Source organism: Rhizopus delemar, genomic scaffold (genome assembly GCF_000149305.1).
Source record: "Rhizopus delemar RA 99-880 supercont3.1 genomic scaffold, whole genome shotgun sequence".
NCBI lineage: Eukaryota > Fungi > Mucoromycota > Mucoromycetes > Mucorales > Rhizopodaceae > Rhizopus > Rhizopus delemar.
The window spans coordinates 5,171,675-5,187,666 of NW_027137827.1; the positions used below are offsets into that span (position 1 = coordinate 5,171,675).

The 15,992-nt window shown below is 34.6% G+C and overlaps 8 protein-coding genes across 8 annotated transcripts; 5 read left to right on the plus strand and 3 right to left on the minus strand.

Moving 5' to 3' along the window:
- Positions 1 to 575: 575 nt before the first annotated feature.
- On the minus strand, positions 576 to 1,616 carry RO3G_02005 (uncharacterized protein; the record flags this gene model as incomplete). The annotated part of the gene is made up of 7 exons (XM_067656596.1): positions 576 to 722; positions 775 to 868; positions 930 to 1,009; positions 1,063 to 1,188; positions 1,244 to 1,371; positions 1,423 to 1,488; positions 1,559 to 1,616. The coding sequence occupies 7 exons, from the start codon at positions 1,614 to 1,616 to the stop codon at positions 576 to 578; spliced, it is 699 nt and encodes a 232-aa protein (XP_067512697.1).
- A 605-nt stretch (positions 1,617 to 2,221) lies between these two features.
- Positions 2,222 to 2,473, plus strand: RO3G_02006 (uncharacterized protein; the record flags this gene model as incomplete). Its single annotated transcript, XM_067656597.1, has 1 exon — positions 2,222 to 2,473. One exon carries the CDS (start codon positions 2,222 to 2,224, stop codon positions 2,471 to 2,473), a length of 252 nt encoding a protein of 83 aa, XP_067512698.1.
- A 1,031-nt stretch (positions 2,474 to 3,504) lies between these two features.
- Positions 3,505 to 4,693, plus strand: RO3G_02007 (uncharacterized protein; the record flags this gene model as incomplete). The annotated part of the gene is made up of 4 exons (XM_067656598.1): positions 3,505 to 3,523; positions 3,615 to 4,003; positions 4,058 to 4,465; positions 4,523 to 4,693. 4 exons carry the CDS (start codon positions 3,505 to 3,507, stop codon positions 4,691 to 4,693), a joined length of 987 nt encoding a protein of 328 aa, XP_067512699.1.
- Positions 4,694 to 5,899: 1,206 nt separating this feature from the next.
- Positions 5,900 to 6,857, plus strand: RO3G_02008 (uncharacterized protein; the record flags this gene model as incomplete). The annotated part of the gene is made up of 3 exons (XM_067656599.1): positions 5,900 to 6,079; positions 6,136 to 6,599; positions 6,662 to 6,857. The coding sequence occupies 3 exons, from the start codon at positions 5,900 to 5,902 to the stop codon at positions 6,855 to 6,857; spliced, it is 840 nt and encodes a 279-aa protein (XP_067512700.1).
- An 818-nt stretch (positions 6,858 to 7,675) lies between these two features.
- On the plus strand, positions 7,676 to 9,316 carry RO3G_02009 (uncharacterized protein; the record flags this gene model as incomplete). The annotated part of the gene is made up of 3 exons (XM_067656600.1): positions 7,676 to 7,859; positions 7,925 to 8,123; positions 8,188 to 9,316. 3 exons carry the CDS (start codon positions 7,676 to 7,678, stop codon positions 9,314 to 9,316), a joined length of 1,512 nt encoding a protein of 503 aa, XP_067512701.1.
- A 657-nt stretch (positions 9,317 to 9,973) lies between these two features.
- RO3G_02010 (uncharacterized protein) lies at positions 9,974 to 10,314 on the minus strand (the record flags this gene model as incomplete). Its single annotated transcript, XM_067656601.1, has 2 exons — positions 9,974 to 10,130; positions 10,181 to 10,314. The coding sequence occupies 2 exons, from the start codon at positions 10,312 to 10,314 to the stop codon at positions 9,974 to 9,976; spliced, it is 291 nt and encodes a 96-aa protein (XP_067512702.1).
- Positions 10,315 to 12,289: 1,975 nt separating this feature from the next.
- RO3G_02011 (uncharacterized protein) lies at positions 12,290 to 12,889 on the minus strand (the record flags this gene model as incomplete). Its single annotated transcript, XM_067656602.1, has 2 exons — positions 12,290 to 12,741; positions 12,808 to 12,889. The coding sequence occupies 2 exons, from the start codon at positions 12,887 to 12,889 to the stop codon at positions 12,290 to 12,292; spliced, it is 534 nt and encodes a 177-aa protein (XP_067512703.1).
- Positions 12,890 to 13,077: 188 nt separating this feature from the next.
- Positions 13,078 to 14,262, plus strand: RO3G_02012 (uncharacterized protein; the record flags this gene model as incomplete). The annotated part of the gene is made up of 5 exons (XM_067656603.1): positions 13,078 to 13,083; positions 13,303 to 13,400; positions 13,490 to 13,612; positions 13,676 to 13,899; positions 13,976 to 14,262. 5 exons carry the CDS (start codon positions 13,078 to 13,080, stop codon positions 14,260 to 14,262), a joined length of 738 nt encoding a protein of 245 aa, XP_067512704.1.
- Positions 14,263 to 15,992: the final 1,730 nt, after the last annotated feature.

Here is a 15,992-nt window from a genome sequence, read left to right on the forward strand (position 1 = left end):
CCAATAACACTATTGAAAACGACTACTTATTTGCTGTACTCAAAATAAAGTGGTACACATCATTACAACTAGCAAAGGAGAAAAAAAAACCTATTGTCGTTATGAGATCTGGTCTTATCTCAATATTTACAGCTAAGCCAAATAATAGCAGTTCAGTCAACCTCCAGATAGACAGTAATGGTTTATAGCGTTCGCGCTTTTCAGTCTCTACAGAATAGTAATACTATACGCACAGTAAGCCAGATATGCAATAAATATTATTGCAAAAAAAAAAAAAAAAAAAAAAAAAAGTATGGTTTACTTTAATTGAAATAAACGAATCCGCTCATTGATTTTTTAAAACTGCCAACTGAGCAATCGAAAACTAAAAAAGTGCCAATTGGCATCGTTAACACTATATATGGATGTATTGCAATAGACGCTTTTTTTTTTCAAATTCCCTTTTGATATTTTGTACAAAATTCTTACATGAGTACATATTACTTTCTTTTTATTATTTGCTAAATACGTCTTTTTTATACACAGTTTTGCTTTTCTTCTTTTCCTAATTTTTTTTTTTTTTTTTTTTTTTCAAATTATTTACGACCAGTGGATCTCTTCTTAGTCTTTTGCTGCTTATTCAAGCCAAGGTGATGATCAGGAATCCAAGATTCATCCAAAACCATTTCTCCCTTTTCATCACGGTGAGTAGGACGTTCAGTAGTTTCTTCGACCTTTTTCGTCTACAGTACAATAAGTAAAAATTCATCTCATCCACTTCTTTTTTTTTTTTACCTTAGTCTTTTTAACACTGCTAGCAAAGAAAGTTTCACGAATAATGTAAGCAATACCACCAGCACCAGTAAGAAGAACAGCACTCAAGAAAAGACTAGAGAAAAATTAACAGTTGACTTTTTCTCTTTTTTTTTTACAAATTTATTTTTACTTACAGTTGAATGTCAAACCAAGAAACTTCGGGTTCAGTAACCGTGATTGTACCGTTGTATCCAATAACACGAGTGATGGTTTCCTAAATAGACTTTAGTTTTCTCTTTCACTGTCCCTAACTTTTTTTTTTCTTACATCAGCTAATAAATCAACAAAAATGACTAAACCATGCTCTCCAGGAGCATATTCAGAGTAAAAATTATAAGGGATTTGAAGGGAAGATTCAGCAGAAAGAGGGTTACCATAACGTGTAGTAGTCAACTAAGAGCACAGATTAGTATTCTCTTCCGTACCCTGTTCATATACACCAGCTTACATTGCGAATAACGCCAGAGTAATCATCTACTTTTGTAACCTGACCAGAGACAGCAAAGACAGTATAAGGTGTCTTTTCTTTGTTATTAATATCCAAAATAACTTTATTACGTTGACCATTCACAATCACTTTATAGATTTAGTTTATGTTATTTATCATTAATTTATCATTTCACTTACATCCAAATGGGTTATCAGGAAACTCGGTAGTGACATCGATTTGAGGTACTTGCTGTTGAGCAGTTACTAATAACAAGTATATGAATAGGATTGTTTTTTTTTTTCAACGCGTTTTTATACAATTTTTATGCTTTACCAAAGCTAAAAACAGACAATAAACCGAGAACGAGCAAAGTAGAACACTTTTTCATCATCTTGAAGGATCAGAAGGGAAAGAAGGGAAAGAAGAAAAAGTAAAAGTAGTGGTAAAGAATGATTGGATGAAATTTATTTACTTTTTTAAATGTCAGATATATTGTATTTTCAGCAGATTTTGGAAAAATTGCAATATTTTTTGAAAATGACCAATATTGGGAAAAGATTGGTAGTGGTGTTGAAAAAACATAATTGAAATTTCGTTCTAACTTTACAGTGAGAAACTAGAAAAGTGTATCTACGTTGTATGAATAAAATTTAATGCATAGGATAGTCTTTCCTCACAAACTTGAAGAGTGTAAATCGATACTATTCTAAACCAAATGATGCAGAAATATACAGTATATTTAGAAACATTTATCTATTAGTAAGACTTTTCTCTGAGACCATAGATTATTATTTAATATGGTTTAAAGTATAATCACTTAGTTTAATTTATTGTCTCGATCATATTAACAGCCTAAAACTATCTTTAAAGGATGTCAAAGACTGACTGTCTTATACTAGTAACATTACTTTTTTTAACACATGCTTAAAGTATATATTGGTAGAAAGTTGCTGCAATGTCAAATATATATTTATTTATTTTTCTGTTTCTGACCCGATGCCCTATAGTCATCCTCCTGAGAAATATGTTTTGAAGAGTATTGTAGCTAGGTACCATGGGTTTGGCACTGAGGGGGTTGTTCAGAAGGGGTTTACCGATTATAGGATCCTTTGGTGCCAATTTGGAGGTCATGAAGTCAAGCCTGACAACGTTGCTTTCCTTAGGAGTCGCTCTGAACATACTGCTGTTACTCAGGCTCATTATGTAAGCATATCAACTAGCCATGCTAATGCTTATCCAATTCACTGAAAGCATCAGCTGTCGTCTTATTTCAGGAACTAGCTAGTTGAACATTCCTTGATTGCCAACTTAAAACGGGACTCTGGTAATGATGCTGTCTGTAATAGGAAGCTCATCTGCTCCAAACTCTGGGTTTCATGATCTCATTCGTGGTGTGGATTTTTGAAGGCTTTTTAGAAGCATGATTTCCGTGTTCTCCTGATTGATGAATTTTGAACAAGTAAATGCTGTTCAAATTGTAAATAAATGACCCTGGGATCTTTCGAGTGGTATCAAACACTCATCCCTACAGAGGTCATCTTTATTTCAAGGGCACTAACATTGATCTTGGCAATCCTTTTCAGGTCTTTATTTGTCGATATGTAGTATTCACTTCTACAGTAACCATTAAAAAAAACAAGCGTTGACAGATTTTGTCATTGGATAATGTTTATATTATCTCTGTGATATATAGTTCATCAAACTACAAACAACCTTTCGATAGGTAACACAACGGTGCGCCAATTCGGTTTTGTTTTATCAGTTGTATGGAAACAGCACTGGCGACGTGTTTTTTATGAAACCATTTGGTCTCTGTCTGCTACTCTGGCTTACAACGGAATCTTCTTATTTTTACCCGATTGGGATTCAGTTAAGAAAGTTCACATTTTGTCTGTAAAAATTGAATCGTATGAATTCAAAGTAAAATGCTGTAATTGATCCAGCTGGAAACCATTAGAAACAGTTTACAGTTATTGTTTTTCACATAATGAACTTTAAGAAACTTGTTTTTTTTTACCTATTCAATAGTCAATGAAAAGCTTATCAATGGTCATTGCATGATGACAGTCACAGTCGATTACAAATACAGTGCTGGTCGGATTACGGAAAAAAAAAACTCCTTTTTTAACTTGATAGTATTCATCTGAACAAGCCAATCTAATTTAAAGCTTCAGAAAGGGTATAAATATGAACTCCACTTTTTCTTTTGCCGTTTTCTCTGTCTCACCAAAAAAAATAAAATAAGAGAAATGACATCTGTAGCTGAGTCCCTTCCTAAAATGGAGTACGTTCGCCTTGGTAATACTGGTATGAAGGTATGTGGTTTAAGCAAGGTTAACGAGGTATAATCAGCGCTGATAAAGTAAATAGGTATCGCGTTTTTGCTTAGGCTGTATGTCATACGGCTCTTCAAAGTGGCAACCATGGGTAAAGGACGAAGAAGAATCTCTTGAATTGATTGGCAAGGCCTATGATGCTGGTATCAACTTTTTTGACACTGCAGACGGATATTCAAACGGTGAGAGTGAACGTATCTTGGGCAAGGCCATCAAAAAGTTTAATATGCCCAGATCTCGTATTGTCATTGCCACCAAGGTTTTTTTTACTGTTCCTGAAGATGTCTCGATCAATGTTCTTGGTCGTCAAACAAAAGATGATCCTCAATATGTGAATTCTTCAGGTTTATCAAGAAAACACATTTTTGATGCTGTAAATGCTTCTCTTGAAAGATTAGGTGTTGATTATATCGATCTTTATCAAATCCATCGCTTTGATCCTGTAAGAAACCAAAAAATGACTCTTCAGCTATGATTAACCAATATTGTCCCATAGGAAACACCTTTAGAAGAAACCATGGAAGCACTTAATGATTTGGTACGCTTAGGTAAAGTGAGATATATCGGCGCAAGCTCCGGTTATGCATGGCAATTCCAAAAGGCCAATGCCATTGCTGAAAGAAACGGATGGGCCAAGTTTGTGTCGATGCAAAATTTGTATAATTTGATTTATCGCGAAGAAGAACGAGAAATGATTCCCTATTGTTATGACAGCGGTATTGCCTCTATTCACTGGTCACCCTTAGCCCGAGGTCTTTTGACTGGCAAGAACCGTGAATCAATTCGTGAGGCTTCTGATAGAGGTATCTCTCTCTTTTTTGCAAAGAAAGAGAATGAAAACGATGATGCAATCATTGACAGAGTCATTGAAATTGCTGAAAAGTATAAGCACTCACCAGCTCAGGTAAAGCAAACAAAAAAAACTGGATTGATTCGTGTCTCATCCTTTTGTATCATATAGATTGCTTTAGCATGGATGCTTTCTAAACCCCATGTTACTTCACCTATTGTTGGCGTTAGTAAAGAGTCACAATTACATGATGTGATTCGATCTCTGGAAGTCAAATTGAATGACGAGGATATCAAGTACCTCGAAGAACTTTATATTCCCCGTAACCTCATTCCTATGTAAAAAAAATCATAACGCGCACTTTACGCTTTTTAGTTGAAATCCAACCTATTAAATTACTATTTGTATTAAAACATTTGTTAAAATTTTGGAAGTTTTTTTTTTCTTATTAGACAATTGTGTTCACATTTTAATCAAATTTCATTGTGTAAGACGTAGACGTATAAATTGTTCATTCAGTGAAATCTATTCCTTAGCTTGTCTGTGTTACCAAGAAATAGGCTTCTGAAGGAACCTGATTGCCAAAGTCAGCTTCTGGTCTAGTACATTCGATTTACATTCTTGTATAGGAAGAATAATTGATTAATTGGATGATTAAGCGAATAAGTCATCTATAACTTTATAAATTAAAGAATATTGTGTGTTTGCTTGATATAGGAAAGTCTGGGACTTCTTGGTGTTTTCCTATCTGCTTCTAAAATTACTTTCAGATATAAAACATGCTTCTGAGAATCTTGTGCTTTTAAAAATCCAAGGGTATTTTGAATTATTATTAAACTTGTTTCAGAAAGAAGTAAATAGCGTGTATGAAACCATCTATTGAAAGGTAAAAAAAAAAAAAAAAAAAAAAAAAAAAATCTCTGTCTTTCAAAAGGAAAGAAGAGGGATCTAGCGATAAGTTTTGTAAATTATTTACTAGTTTATTTCAATTACTGTAACAAAGAATCTGCTTGTGAAAAAAACTAAACCGTTGCATGGTTCATTATGTGTTTTATTGATCTACACTGCCAAACATTTTATTTATGTCTTCATTGCTCTGGGCATTTTACGTTGTAAACCACTTTTCAATTGAAGTGAACAAACACTGATTAAAACACTGAGGTGATCACTTTTATCAAACACAAAAAAATTTTGTACACCCTTTTTTAAGTTATTAAAAGATTGTTCTAATACAACATTTCAGAAATACACAGAATTATTGACCAGACACTGTTAACAATCTATAACTCTTTTATTTCGTTGTCTTTGAATTATTAATAAAATATTGCAAATGCTTCATGCTCTTTTCCCGCCTAAAATAATTAACCATTACACTCAAAGGACCGGAACTGCTTCCATCATTCATTTGTGAATCTGAGTGAAAAAATAACTTTTACGCTGACTCAGTAAGTAACACAAGTGAGTAATTTGGCATACAGCAATAAATCAATATGGACACTTTATAAAAGGCATGTCTTTTCTTCTAAATACAAAAATCTCAAACAAAAAATGAGCAATATCCAATTACCAAAGACCGAATATGTCTTGCTTTCTATACCTGAACCTCATGTTTTGCTAATCACAATCAACAGAGAAAAGAAATTCAATGCCCTTCATTTTCCTGCTAATTGGGAAATGCACAATGTAATCAACTGGGCAGAAGAAGAAGACTCTATCTGGTGTATCATTGTAAGCGATCAAAGAGAAGAAAAACAAAAATCAAAATGAATTCTAATAAACTGCAGATCACAGGAAGTGGAAATAGGGCCTTTTGTGCGGGCATGGACTTGGTCAGCGCCCACGAGTCAAGAAAAGCTGATCCAAACAACTCGGCCAAGGCTGAACTTCCACCTACCGGTTTTGCAGGCATCAGTGACCGCCGTATGAGCCGAAAGCCAGTGGTTGCAGCCGTCAATGGATTTGCTTTAGGCGGTGGTATGGAAGTCGTTGTATCCTGTAATTACGTAGTAGCAACCGAAAAATCAAAGTTTGGATTACCAGAAGTAAAGCAAGGTGTTGTTATAGGTGCAGGTGGTCTTCCCAGACTTGCACGATCTGTTAGCTACCAAGTGGCATCTGACCTTGTCTTGACTGGACGTTTCATGGGCGCTAAAGAAGCCAAACATCATGGGCTTGTAAACGAAATCATACCAAACGATGGAAATGTGGTTGAAGCCGCTTTACGTTGGGCAAAACAAGTCACTGCAAAGTAAGACTATATCGATTTATGGTTGTTATTTTTGGTTAACGTGTTATTTTCTGTATCAATAGTTCTCCTGATGCAGTATTTTTAACAAAGCAAGGTCTTTTGTTAAGTATAGAACGCGCTTCAGTAACAAATGTTACAGAAGAATGGCTCAGCAGTCATGAAGCAGAAGTATGGAGAAAGGGCGAAAACTTGACAGAAGGATTAAAAGCTTTTGCTGAAAAGAGAAAACCACAATGGAAAAATCCTTCAAAACTATAAACAGACTCTCTCTATTTAATGGTTATACATAGCTTTTAACTGAATAAATTAAAGTAATAAAACATTACTTGTTAAATCATTGAATCCATTGGTTTTATTTTTTGTCGACAGGGTCAATTAAGAGCTCAGCGTAATGATATTGTTATAATTATGTATGATATTTATAGACGTTATTTCTTGTAAACTTCTTTATTTTATAGCACCATATAGCAGTAGTACTCATACTGGTAGTTTTAAGATAGACAAATAGTTTATTTACTTTAACACTGCAGTGTCTGTCAATTGTGCAACTTGGGCGGTCGTGTAACAAGCCAAAGACAGCAGTAATTATTGTATCTACAAAAATACAAGTGATGCCTGCATCATTCATTAGGAAACAAGTACGATTCTAATTCAACGGAATAGGTAAAAGTATATTACGCGTTTTTAATCTAGCGCTTCAATGTCTAACTGTTCTTTTTATTTTATTAGGCTCTCTTTAATGTGCACTTTTTTTTTGTTTTCAATAATAGACTCATTTCAAACTTTATAAAATGAGAAAGAGAATGAAGACAGGCTTTTTAGAATTATGTGCATACACATACAACTATTTGTAAAAAATGAGCAACGGCATTTCTATGCTCATGTTTTAAAGTTAATTATGAGAATATCAATTTTTATTAATTTTTAATAATTAATGTCTGACAACACTCAGCTAATAGCAACATCCAATCATATTTCAACACAAATAGCTTAAGATTTCATATAAAAGCAACCCCTTTTTTTGACAGGTTTATGGCAGTAACACACCCTTTTTCTCTCTTTATAACATTCTCACAATGGTTAAGAAATCCTTCTTGCTTGCTGCTATTGCCACAACCTTCACTGCCCTTACTCAAACCGTGATGGCTGAGAGTGATGTTCTTTCTTTGACCAACAAAACCTTTGATGAAAACGTTATGAACCAAGATCTTATGCTAGTTGAATTCTTTGCTCCTTGGTGTGGACACTGTAAATCTTTAGGTAAGTGCGACAATAATTAGTGTTTATGATGTGCGTTTTTATTCACCTTTCCTTACTCTGAATAGCTCCTGAGTATGAGGTTGCTGCTACAGCACTCAAGGAAAAGGACATTCCTCTTGCTAAAGTGGATTGTACTGAAAATGAAGACCTCTGTCAAAAGTATGGTGTTATGGGTTTCCCTACATTAAAGGTATTTAGAAAGGGTGAAACTACTGATTACAATGGACCTCGTAAGGCAGACGGTATTATTAGCTACATGCATAAGTAAGTTTTATACAAAAAAAGGTCTGAAGCCTGAACTAATATTACCCCTACCTTTTCTTATTAGGCAATCTTTACCATCTGTTACTGAGTTGACTTCAAGCAATTTTGAAGAATTCAAGAAATCTGATCGTGTAGTTGTCATTGCCTATACTGCGGATGACGCATCAAAGGAAACTTTCCAAGCTCTTGCCGAGAAAAACCGTGAGAGCTTTGTATTTGGTCATATCTCAGATGCCAAGCTTGCTAAAGAACACAAGATCACTGAATTCCCTGCCCTTGTTGTTCATACTCAATTTGATGACAACAATAGCTTCACCAAAACTGGTGAGTTCAAGCAATCAGAACTTGAAAAGTTTATAGCTGTCAACTCTGTTCCTCTTTTGGGTGAAATCGATGGCTCCAACTTTAGAAACTATGCCGACATTGGTTTGCCCATCGCTTACCTCTTCCATGACAGCGTTGAATCAAGAGACACAATTGTCAAGGCCGCCAAGCCTGTGGCTGAAAAGTACAAGGGAAAGGTTGTCTTTGTGCATATTGATGCTACAAAGTATGACGCTCATGCTGACAATGTTGGTTTAAAGAAATCTTTCCCTGCCTTCTCTATTCAACACTTGGACAATGGTGCCAAATTCCCTCTTGACCAAAGTTTGCCTGTTGATCAAGCCAACTTGGAACGTTTCTTGGAGGACTATGTTTCTGGTAAGATCAAGGCTCACATCAAGTCAGCTGAACCACCCGTCGAAAACAATGGTCCTGTAAAGACTGTTGTTGCCTCTCAGTTCAAGGATATTGTACTTGACAAGTCCAAGGATGTGTTCCTTGAGGTTTATGCCCCCTGGTGTGGTTACTGTAAGAGTTTGGAACCATTCTGGAACCAATTAGGTGAGCATGTTTCCAAAACAACCGATTCTGTTGTCATTGCAAAATTGGATGGTACAGAAAATGATATTCCTGAAGAAGGTGGATTTGTTGTCACTTCCTTCCCCACCCTCAAGTTCTTCAAGGCTGAAACAAATGAGTTGATTGACTACGAAGGCGACCGTAATTTGGAAGATCTTGTTTCCTTCTTAAACAAACACAATAGCAAGGCTATTGAATTCACTGTTCCTGAAGAAAAGAAAGAAGAAAAGAAAGAAGAAAAGAAGGAAGAAAAGAAGGAAGAAGCTGTCAATGATCATGACGAATTGTAAACTATCTCATACTTGCTCTACATACATATCCACACACATTTTCTCCCACTGCACAAAAAGACATTTTTTTTTTCTTCCATCAATTCCTTTAATAATAAAACTCCAGCATATGTGAAAATGAATAGTACAAAAAAATAAGAATAAAAATGATTTCGTATGACTCTATAAACGGTCTGTACTGCATTAAGCTGTGATACCGTCATTTTATTTGAAACAATTAGGCAGTGGTAGACTTTTTGTGCTTCTTCGTGGTTGTCTTCTTCTTGTAAACCTTTTTGGTATGCTTGCCTTTGGAAGATTTACTAGTTTGGTTTTTCCCTTTTTTGACAGATTGCTTTTGTACTGGGTGGCAGCGGACATGTTGCTTAGTGTCATTTTTGGTAGGATAGCCAACGCAAACGGAAGAAGGATGGTGCTTCTTTGTGCTGTTCTTTTTTGATGTTGTCTTTTTAGTTGTTGTCTTTTTATGCTTTAAATCATTCTTGATTGTAACGTAGCCTGTATAATGTGTATTTAGTTTTGTTATTATTTGCTTTTTTTTTTTTTTTTTTTTACCTGCAAAAGAAATATCTTTGGCATTTGGGCCAGCTTCAATCACGCTAAATTTAGAAGAATAAGCAAATAGGACTTTGTTGATTTCTCGTGATTCTTTTTTTACTATTTTTTAGCCTTCAAATCGCTAGGAATTTTCCATTTATATGACCCAAGAGAGGCATCTACATTGTCTGCAATGATACCATCAATGCTTAAAGCAGAGGATTTCCCGGAAGCGAATTGGAGTCGGATTGGGCCCGTAGATGCATCATTAACATGCCTATACATAAAAGTTAGAATAAAGTCCATTGTCAGTTTATTATCATCTACCACTTGATATGCACAGTAGAGCCTGCTTTTAAAACATCATTGGGCTTTGGGGAGACAAGTTCAACAGAACTACCCAATACTAATTCTAATGCGATACTAAGGGACAAGAAAACGAGAGAAGCCTTATTGAACATTTTTTAAAGAAAAGGAATGGAAAGAGTTAAGTGTTTTTATTTTTCTGTTCACGCATGCAGTTCCTTAGTTTTATTGACCCCTTTGTTACACAAACTCAAACTTTATAATAAATCTGGTGAAACCTTAAGCACGGTGTTTGCTTACAAAAATGAAGAGAATTTTCATCAATGGAGCGGATAGAAAAAAGAGTTGCTTCCACTTCTCACTTATTTTTCTTTATAAGGAAAGCTATACACAAACAATCATTATTGTAAAGGAGAAACAGAATTCAAAGGGGTATTATAGGATTAATGGGTACAAGTGTCTAATGAACTGGTTTCTTGCTCTTTTTTTTTTTTTTTTTTTTTTTTTTTTCATGAATGATTTGACACAAACATCAAGTCTGTCTTTGCTATCCGGACGAGAGACATAGGAAAGAGAGATGCCTTAAGAAAGTGATGCGATGCATGTGTCAGTTTTCCGTTAATAGTGGATGTTACATTCTATCGAGATGATACCAGGGTCACGTTTATGAAATTTAGCCCGGAACAACACATTTCATTTGTTTTGTTGGCAACAACACATGTATTTTCATTTTATAAATTTATAGGCTAAGGATAAGATAGGGATTTAAGTCCCTTTTTGCCCATTTTACAATGCATTAGTGGATGATTATAAAAGAGATAAATGGTGTATGCTTAATTGTATCGTGTGGATAGCAGTAATTACATATCTTAAAACTGTACTTTTCAACATGTTTTATACACAAATGCAAACTCACGTGTAATCTACAGAAAAAGAGAACAATTAAATTCAGAAAATTATTCTTTTTGGGTTTGCGACATGGATAACTGTTACAAATTGAAGAAATTTCTTTCTGTTGTTTTTACCAAAGCATTTTGTATGTACTGTCTTATTATATACAAATAGTATAACCTTTAATTTGAAAATTTATCCTTTACACGTGGTATTCACTTGGATCCTTTGCTTACTCTCTCCTATCCCTTACCACAAGTGTAATGCTTTTCATTTCACTCTTTAACATGCAATATCTCTATCTTGTATGATGAGTGAACCATTCTCCACCTTGGATTGGTGATTAAATAGGTATACTATTTCTAATATGTCACGAAATGATTAGTTTCGGACACCACAGCTCTATCTTCTTTTTTATAAGAGCAAAACAATTACTGTTGAGTAGGAAATATGTAAGTCTCTTCACATGTATAACTGTGTTAGTTAACTTTTTTTTTTTTGGTTAACAAGTTGATAGACTAGACAAATAATAACTTTTGAAAAAGCTATCTTTATGCTAAAAGTAAAATAGATAAAGAGCATGTAAGGGTTGCAGGGTAGTACTGAATGGCACACAATACAAGAAAAGAAAAGTTTTATCCACAACGTATACACATCATCGGATTCAAGTAAAGTTTACGATTTATGTACGATTGTAGTGCCAAAGACTTGACTTTCTTACAAAAGTTTGCTATCCTATTGCTAATGACAAAAAAAAAGAGCCAATGGTAAAACAAGATTTTTTCCAATGAACATGCTGAATTGATAAAAGACCTGCAGATACTGTGCTTCCACTCTCAATTTACCAGATGTTTGAAAACTCCATCCAGTTTTTAGAGATTAAATTGCCCAAAAAAAATGAGACGAATGTGGCCTCGTGTTTGAATCTAAATTGCCCACTTTTTAGAAATATTTTAACCAAACAGTAAAGCAACCACAAAGGTTTTTTATTCAAGCATTTAGGGATTACATTGGTCGAGTGCTGAATGAAGTTTTGTACATGTTCAACAGGAACATCTTCACTATCTTCAAGAAAGTGTTTCTGTATCTTTCAATTTCTCCCTTCTAACTCGATCCTTCAGCACTTTCCAAAACATCTCAATGGGGTTGAGTTCAGGTGAATATGGAGGGAGATATACTGGTATATAACCCCTTTCTAAAATGATAGAGTCAACGACATCACGAGAGTGGATCGGAGCGTTATCCATAACCATATGGAATCCTTTTCATGCTGGGAAATTCATCCACAATGTCTAAAGTATCGCTAATGAATTGCACAAAATGGCCAGCTGTAGTTCCTTTTGGTATAGCAGCAACAGCATCCTCGGGTACCTTTCTCTTTTTAGCACCAACAACTCTTCTTTTCTTGACATTGCCCGGCTCTCTCATGCTTACATTCACAACACCCAATGCTGAAACTGCACCAATAACTGTATGTGATACACCCCTTGCAGAAGCTCTTTCTTCAATTGCTGGTTTACCACGCTGTGCCCAACCTCTTGAACGACGCATATTTACATCGAATCCTGCTTCATCAAAGAAAACACAATTCTTCATGAAATGCAAACATTTGTTTTGCCATTCTTCAATCCAGTTTGCGCGAGCCTCAAGAGTCTTCTGACTATTTCTGTCCTTGAGATGGCGGTTGACAACTTTTATACTGAGATTGTAATCTTATTTCATGAATTCAGCAACCCTACTTTTTTTTATTTCCAAACCTTCAAAGCTTTTGGTAAAATTTTCGACTGCATCCTGGATAACAGCTGAGGGATTCTCATCGAAAAAGTTGATCAAGTACATTTTGTGGTTCTCATTTAGTTGACTTGGCGCTTTGTTTGATGTATGATTCGTTTTTTTAAAGGGCATCTTCTTCTCAGGGTCTCTTTTGTACTCTCTCTTCCACTTTCTCGCAGTTTCAGGATTAAAGTTGGCAAGTTTAGCTGCCTCAGAATATCTATATCAAAAATCACTAACCGTAACGGGAGAAAATGGCTGTAAATCGTGTATATCTAATGAATCAAGCTGATGATTGTTTTAGCTATTGATCTGCCTTGAATGATATCAAAACCAGATTGGCTGACTTCTTTGAAATTAACAAGCACTACAGAAAGGCCACCAATGAGGAGATCCAGTTCATTAACGATGTTACAAATGTAATGGTTTCATGTACTTAGTGTAATTTAACTGTATCACAACTATTTCTCTTTTTGTAGAGCAAGGCTGCTGGTTTAAACTTGCAAACAAAACACCTGGTAATCGGACAATTGACAACTACTGAACTCGAAACTCACGCGATAGTTGTTTACGATTTGTAAGTGAAAGAAACATAACTGTGTAACAACATACTTCGAAAGAAGCTCTGTAATAATTAAGCCTTTTTTTATCTCTTTGTTCTATTAGAATCAAGAACTATGAAGCTTGCTTTAACCTCAATACAGCTGATGAATCCATCTTTATTGATTTCGCTTTAACTCCTTTTGTGAATGCTGTTTTCCCTGTGAGCCATATGTTGCAAAAAACGGGGTATGGCTGATACTATCTGACAATTATACTAATCTTTCTGAATGACCTAACTTTTTTTTATAGCCATTTCACGGCTTTGGAAGGAGACGCAAATCTTAGGCCAGACATAAAGTTTCACACTTCCATAGACAGGAAAAAGTTTGACTGTCTTTTAGTCGAAATTAAATGCCCAAAAAGTACCAGTGATGATGATCTCTTGAAGTTATCAATTGAAATGCAATATATTCTAAATCATCTCATAGAGTATGGTGCGAGCAACCCTGTTGTTTATGGTGTTCTTGTATATGGTATGTGGCTAAATAATTACTTTTAAGACCGCAAAAAAAAAAAAAAAAAAAAAAAAAACTAATTCGAACTGAATAGGTTATGCATGTTCAATTTATAAAATGACTTTGGTTGGGCCTAAGGTCTATGTTATGATGAAAATGAAAACCTGCTTCTTGCCTCGCTGTTTTGAAGACTTGCATGTGGTCATCCATACTATGTCCTGCTTCCTCCAGCTACGAGATTCAGTATGTGAAGAGGGTCAATCAATAATCAGAAACAAAGGAGAAAAAAGCCCTATCATCAATTGGATTCGACAGCCAATTATAGTGAAGATGTTCCTGTTGAACATGTACAAAACTTCATTCAGCACTCGACCAATGTAATCCCTAAATGCTTGAATAAAAAACCTTTGTGGTTGCTTTACTGTTTGGTTAAAATATTTCTAAAAAGTGGGCAATTTAGATTCAAACACGAGGCCACATTCGTCTCATTTTTTTTGGGCAATTTAATCTCACACAAATGTCCAAAAAAATTCTAAAAACTGGGTGGAAGCACAGTACACCTGACAGCTGTGCAATGTAACATAGGGCAACATTATAGTTCTATCTAATTACGTCTGACGTAATTTTTAAAGACATCAGTGTTATCCTTTAAACAATCCCCCCTTTTCCTAGCTCTCTCTCTCTGAGCTGAAGCATACTTCATTTGTTAGCTATTCGCTATTTATGATAAAGACATATTAATACATGCAGAGAAATATAAATAGAATGAAGTTCAACATTTGCCTTTGGATCCAAGTGCTAGTCATGTTTTATCCATTTTTTAACAAGACTTGTATCGACAGATATGTGTGGAGGCCTATATTCAACAGGCAGCCTACAGTTGTCTAATTCATTATTAACAGAAACATGAGGGTATGGATGAAAGCTAGGGCGATGGCGAACAATCGCACATGTAACGTTGACATGTATCCTATTCAAAATATAGTAGGTAACAAGATCATATTTTAAAGAGGCTCTGGGAACCTTTGTAAGTAATCCAGCTAACCCTTATTAGGGAAAAGAAGGTTGATTTATAAAGATACATCAATGAAGCATGTCTAAAGCGACGCAGGCCATTAACATGCATTATTACCTTTTGAATACACATGGTTATTGGAAGATGGGAGTACAGGGCGCGTCTGTCTGATTCTACCACACAAAAGTCTAAATACATTTCTGAAGCGCTGTACACATTTTTTGTTCCCCAAAAAAGTTGATGGTAGCTTGTTTATTACTTTATATGAATTACTTCAATTGGACTAAAAGATATGTACAATCAAGATCGATTGATAAAAAATGTTTCCCCTAAAAATCGACAGGGGATTCAAGTAGGAAGTAAGATAAACATAAAACTAGCTACAAAACCATTAGTTTGCAGTACGAGAAAGAATTAAAGAAATATACACAATAGTAAATGAATACATTCATTTGCTATTATTTAACTCAACTACAGCCAAAAAAAAAAAAAAAAAAAAAAAAAAAAAAAAAAAAAAAAAAAAAAAAAAAGGAAAAGAAAAGAAAAGAAAAGAAAAGAAAAGAAAGGAAAAGAAAAGAAAAGAAAAGAAAAGAAAAGGTACAATCTAGTGAATCGTATTCGATCATGCATTTTATGAGTATTATACTTTTGAATTTGCTGAAACTGTTCAAGTTTGCAAAGGATACATCATTTCTTATGAAACAACCAACTTAAATATTGTTGACTAGAAAGGGCAAGAATTTTATTTAAACCGCGTCAATTTTTTTTTTTTTGGAAATATTTTTGTCCCCTTATTTGTGTTTCTTTTCCCTTTTTTCTTTTGTTTCAAGTACTTTTATATTTTTCTTTGGAGAGGTTCAATATGTGGACAGGACCTTTTTGTGGATGTGGGGATCAACGAGAAGTAAAGACATAAACCGTAATAAAAATGAAAAACTTTATTTAACGTATATAAATAAAGCAAATAAAAAATTAAGCTCATAAAAAATACTTTTATAGGATAATACTCTACCATTACACATGAACTCATGTTTCAGAGAAACGTACTAGGAAACAAAATACGACAATAATAATGACAATATTAATCTTAAAGTGA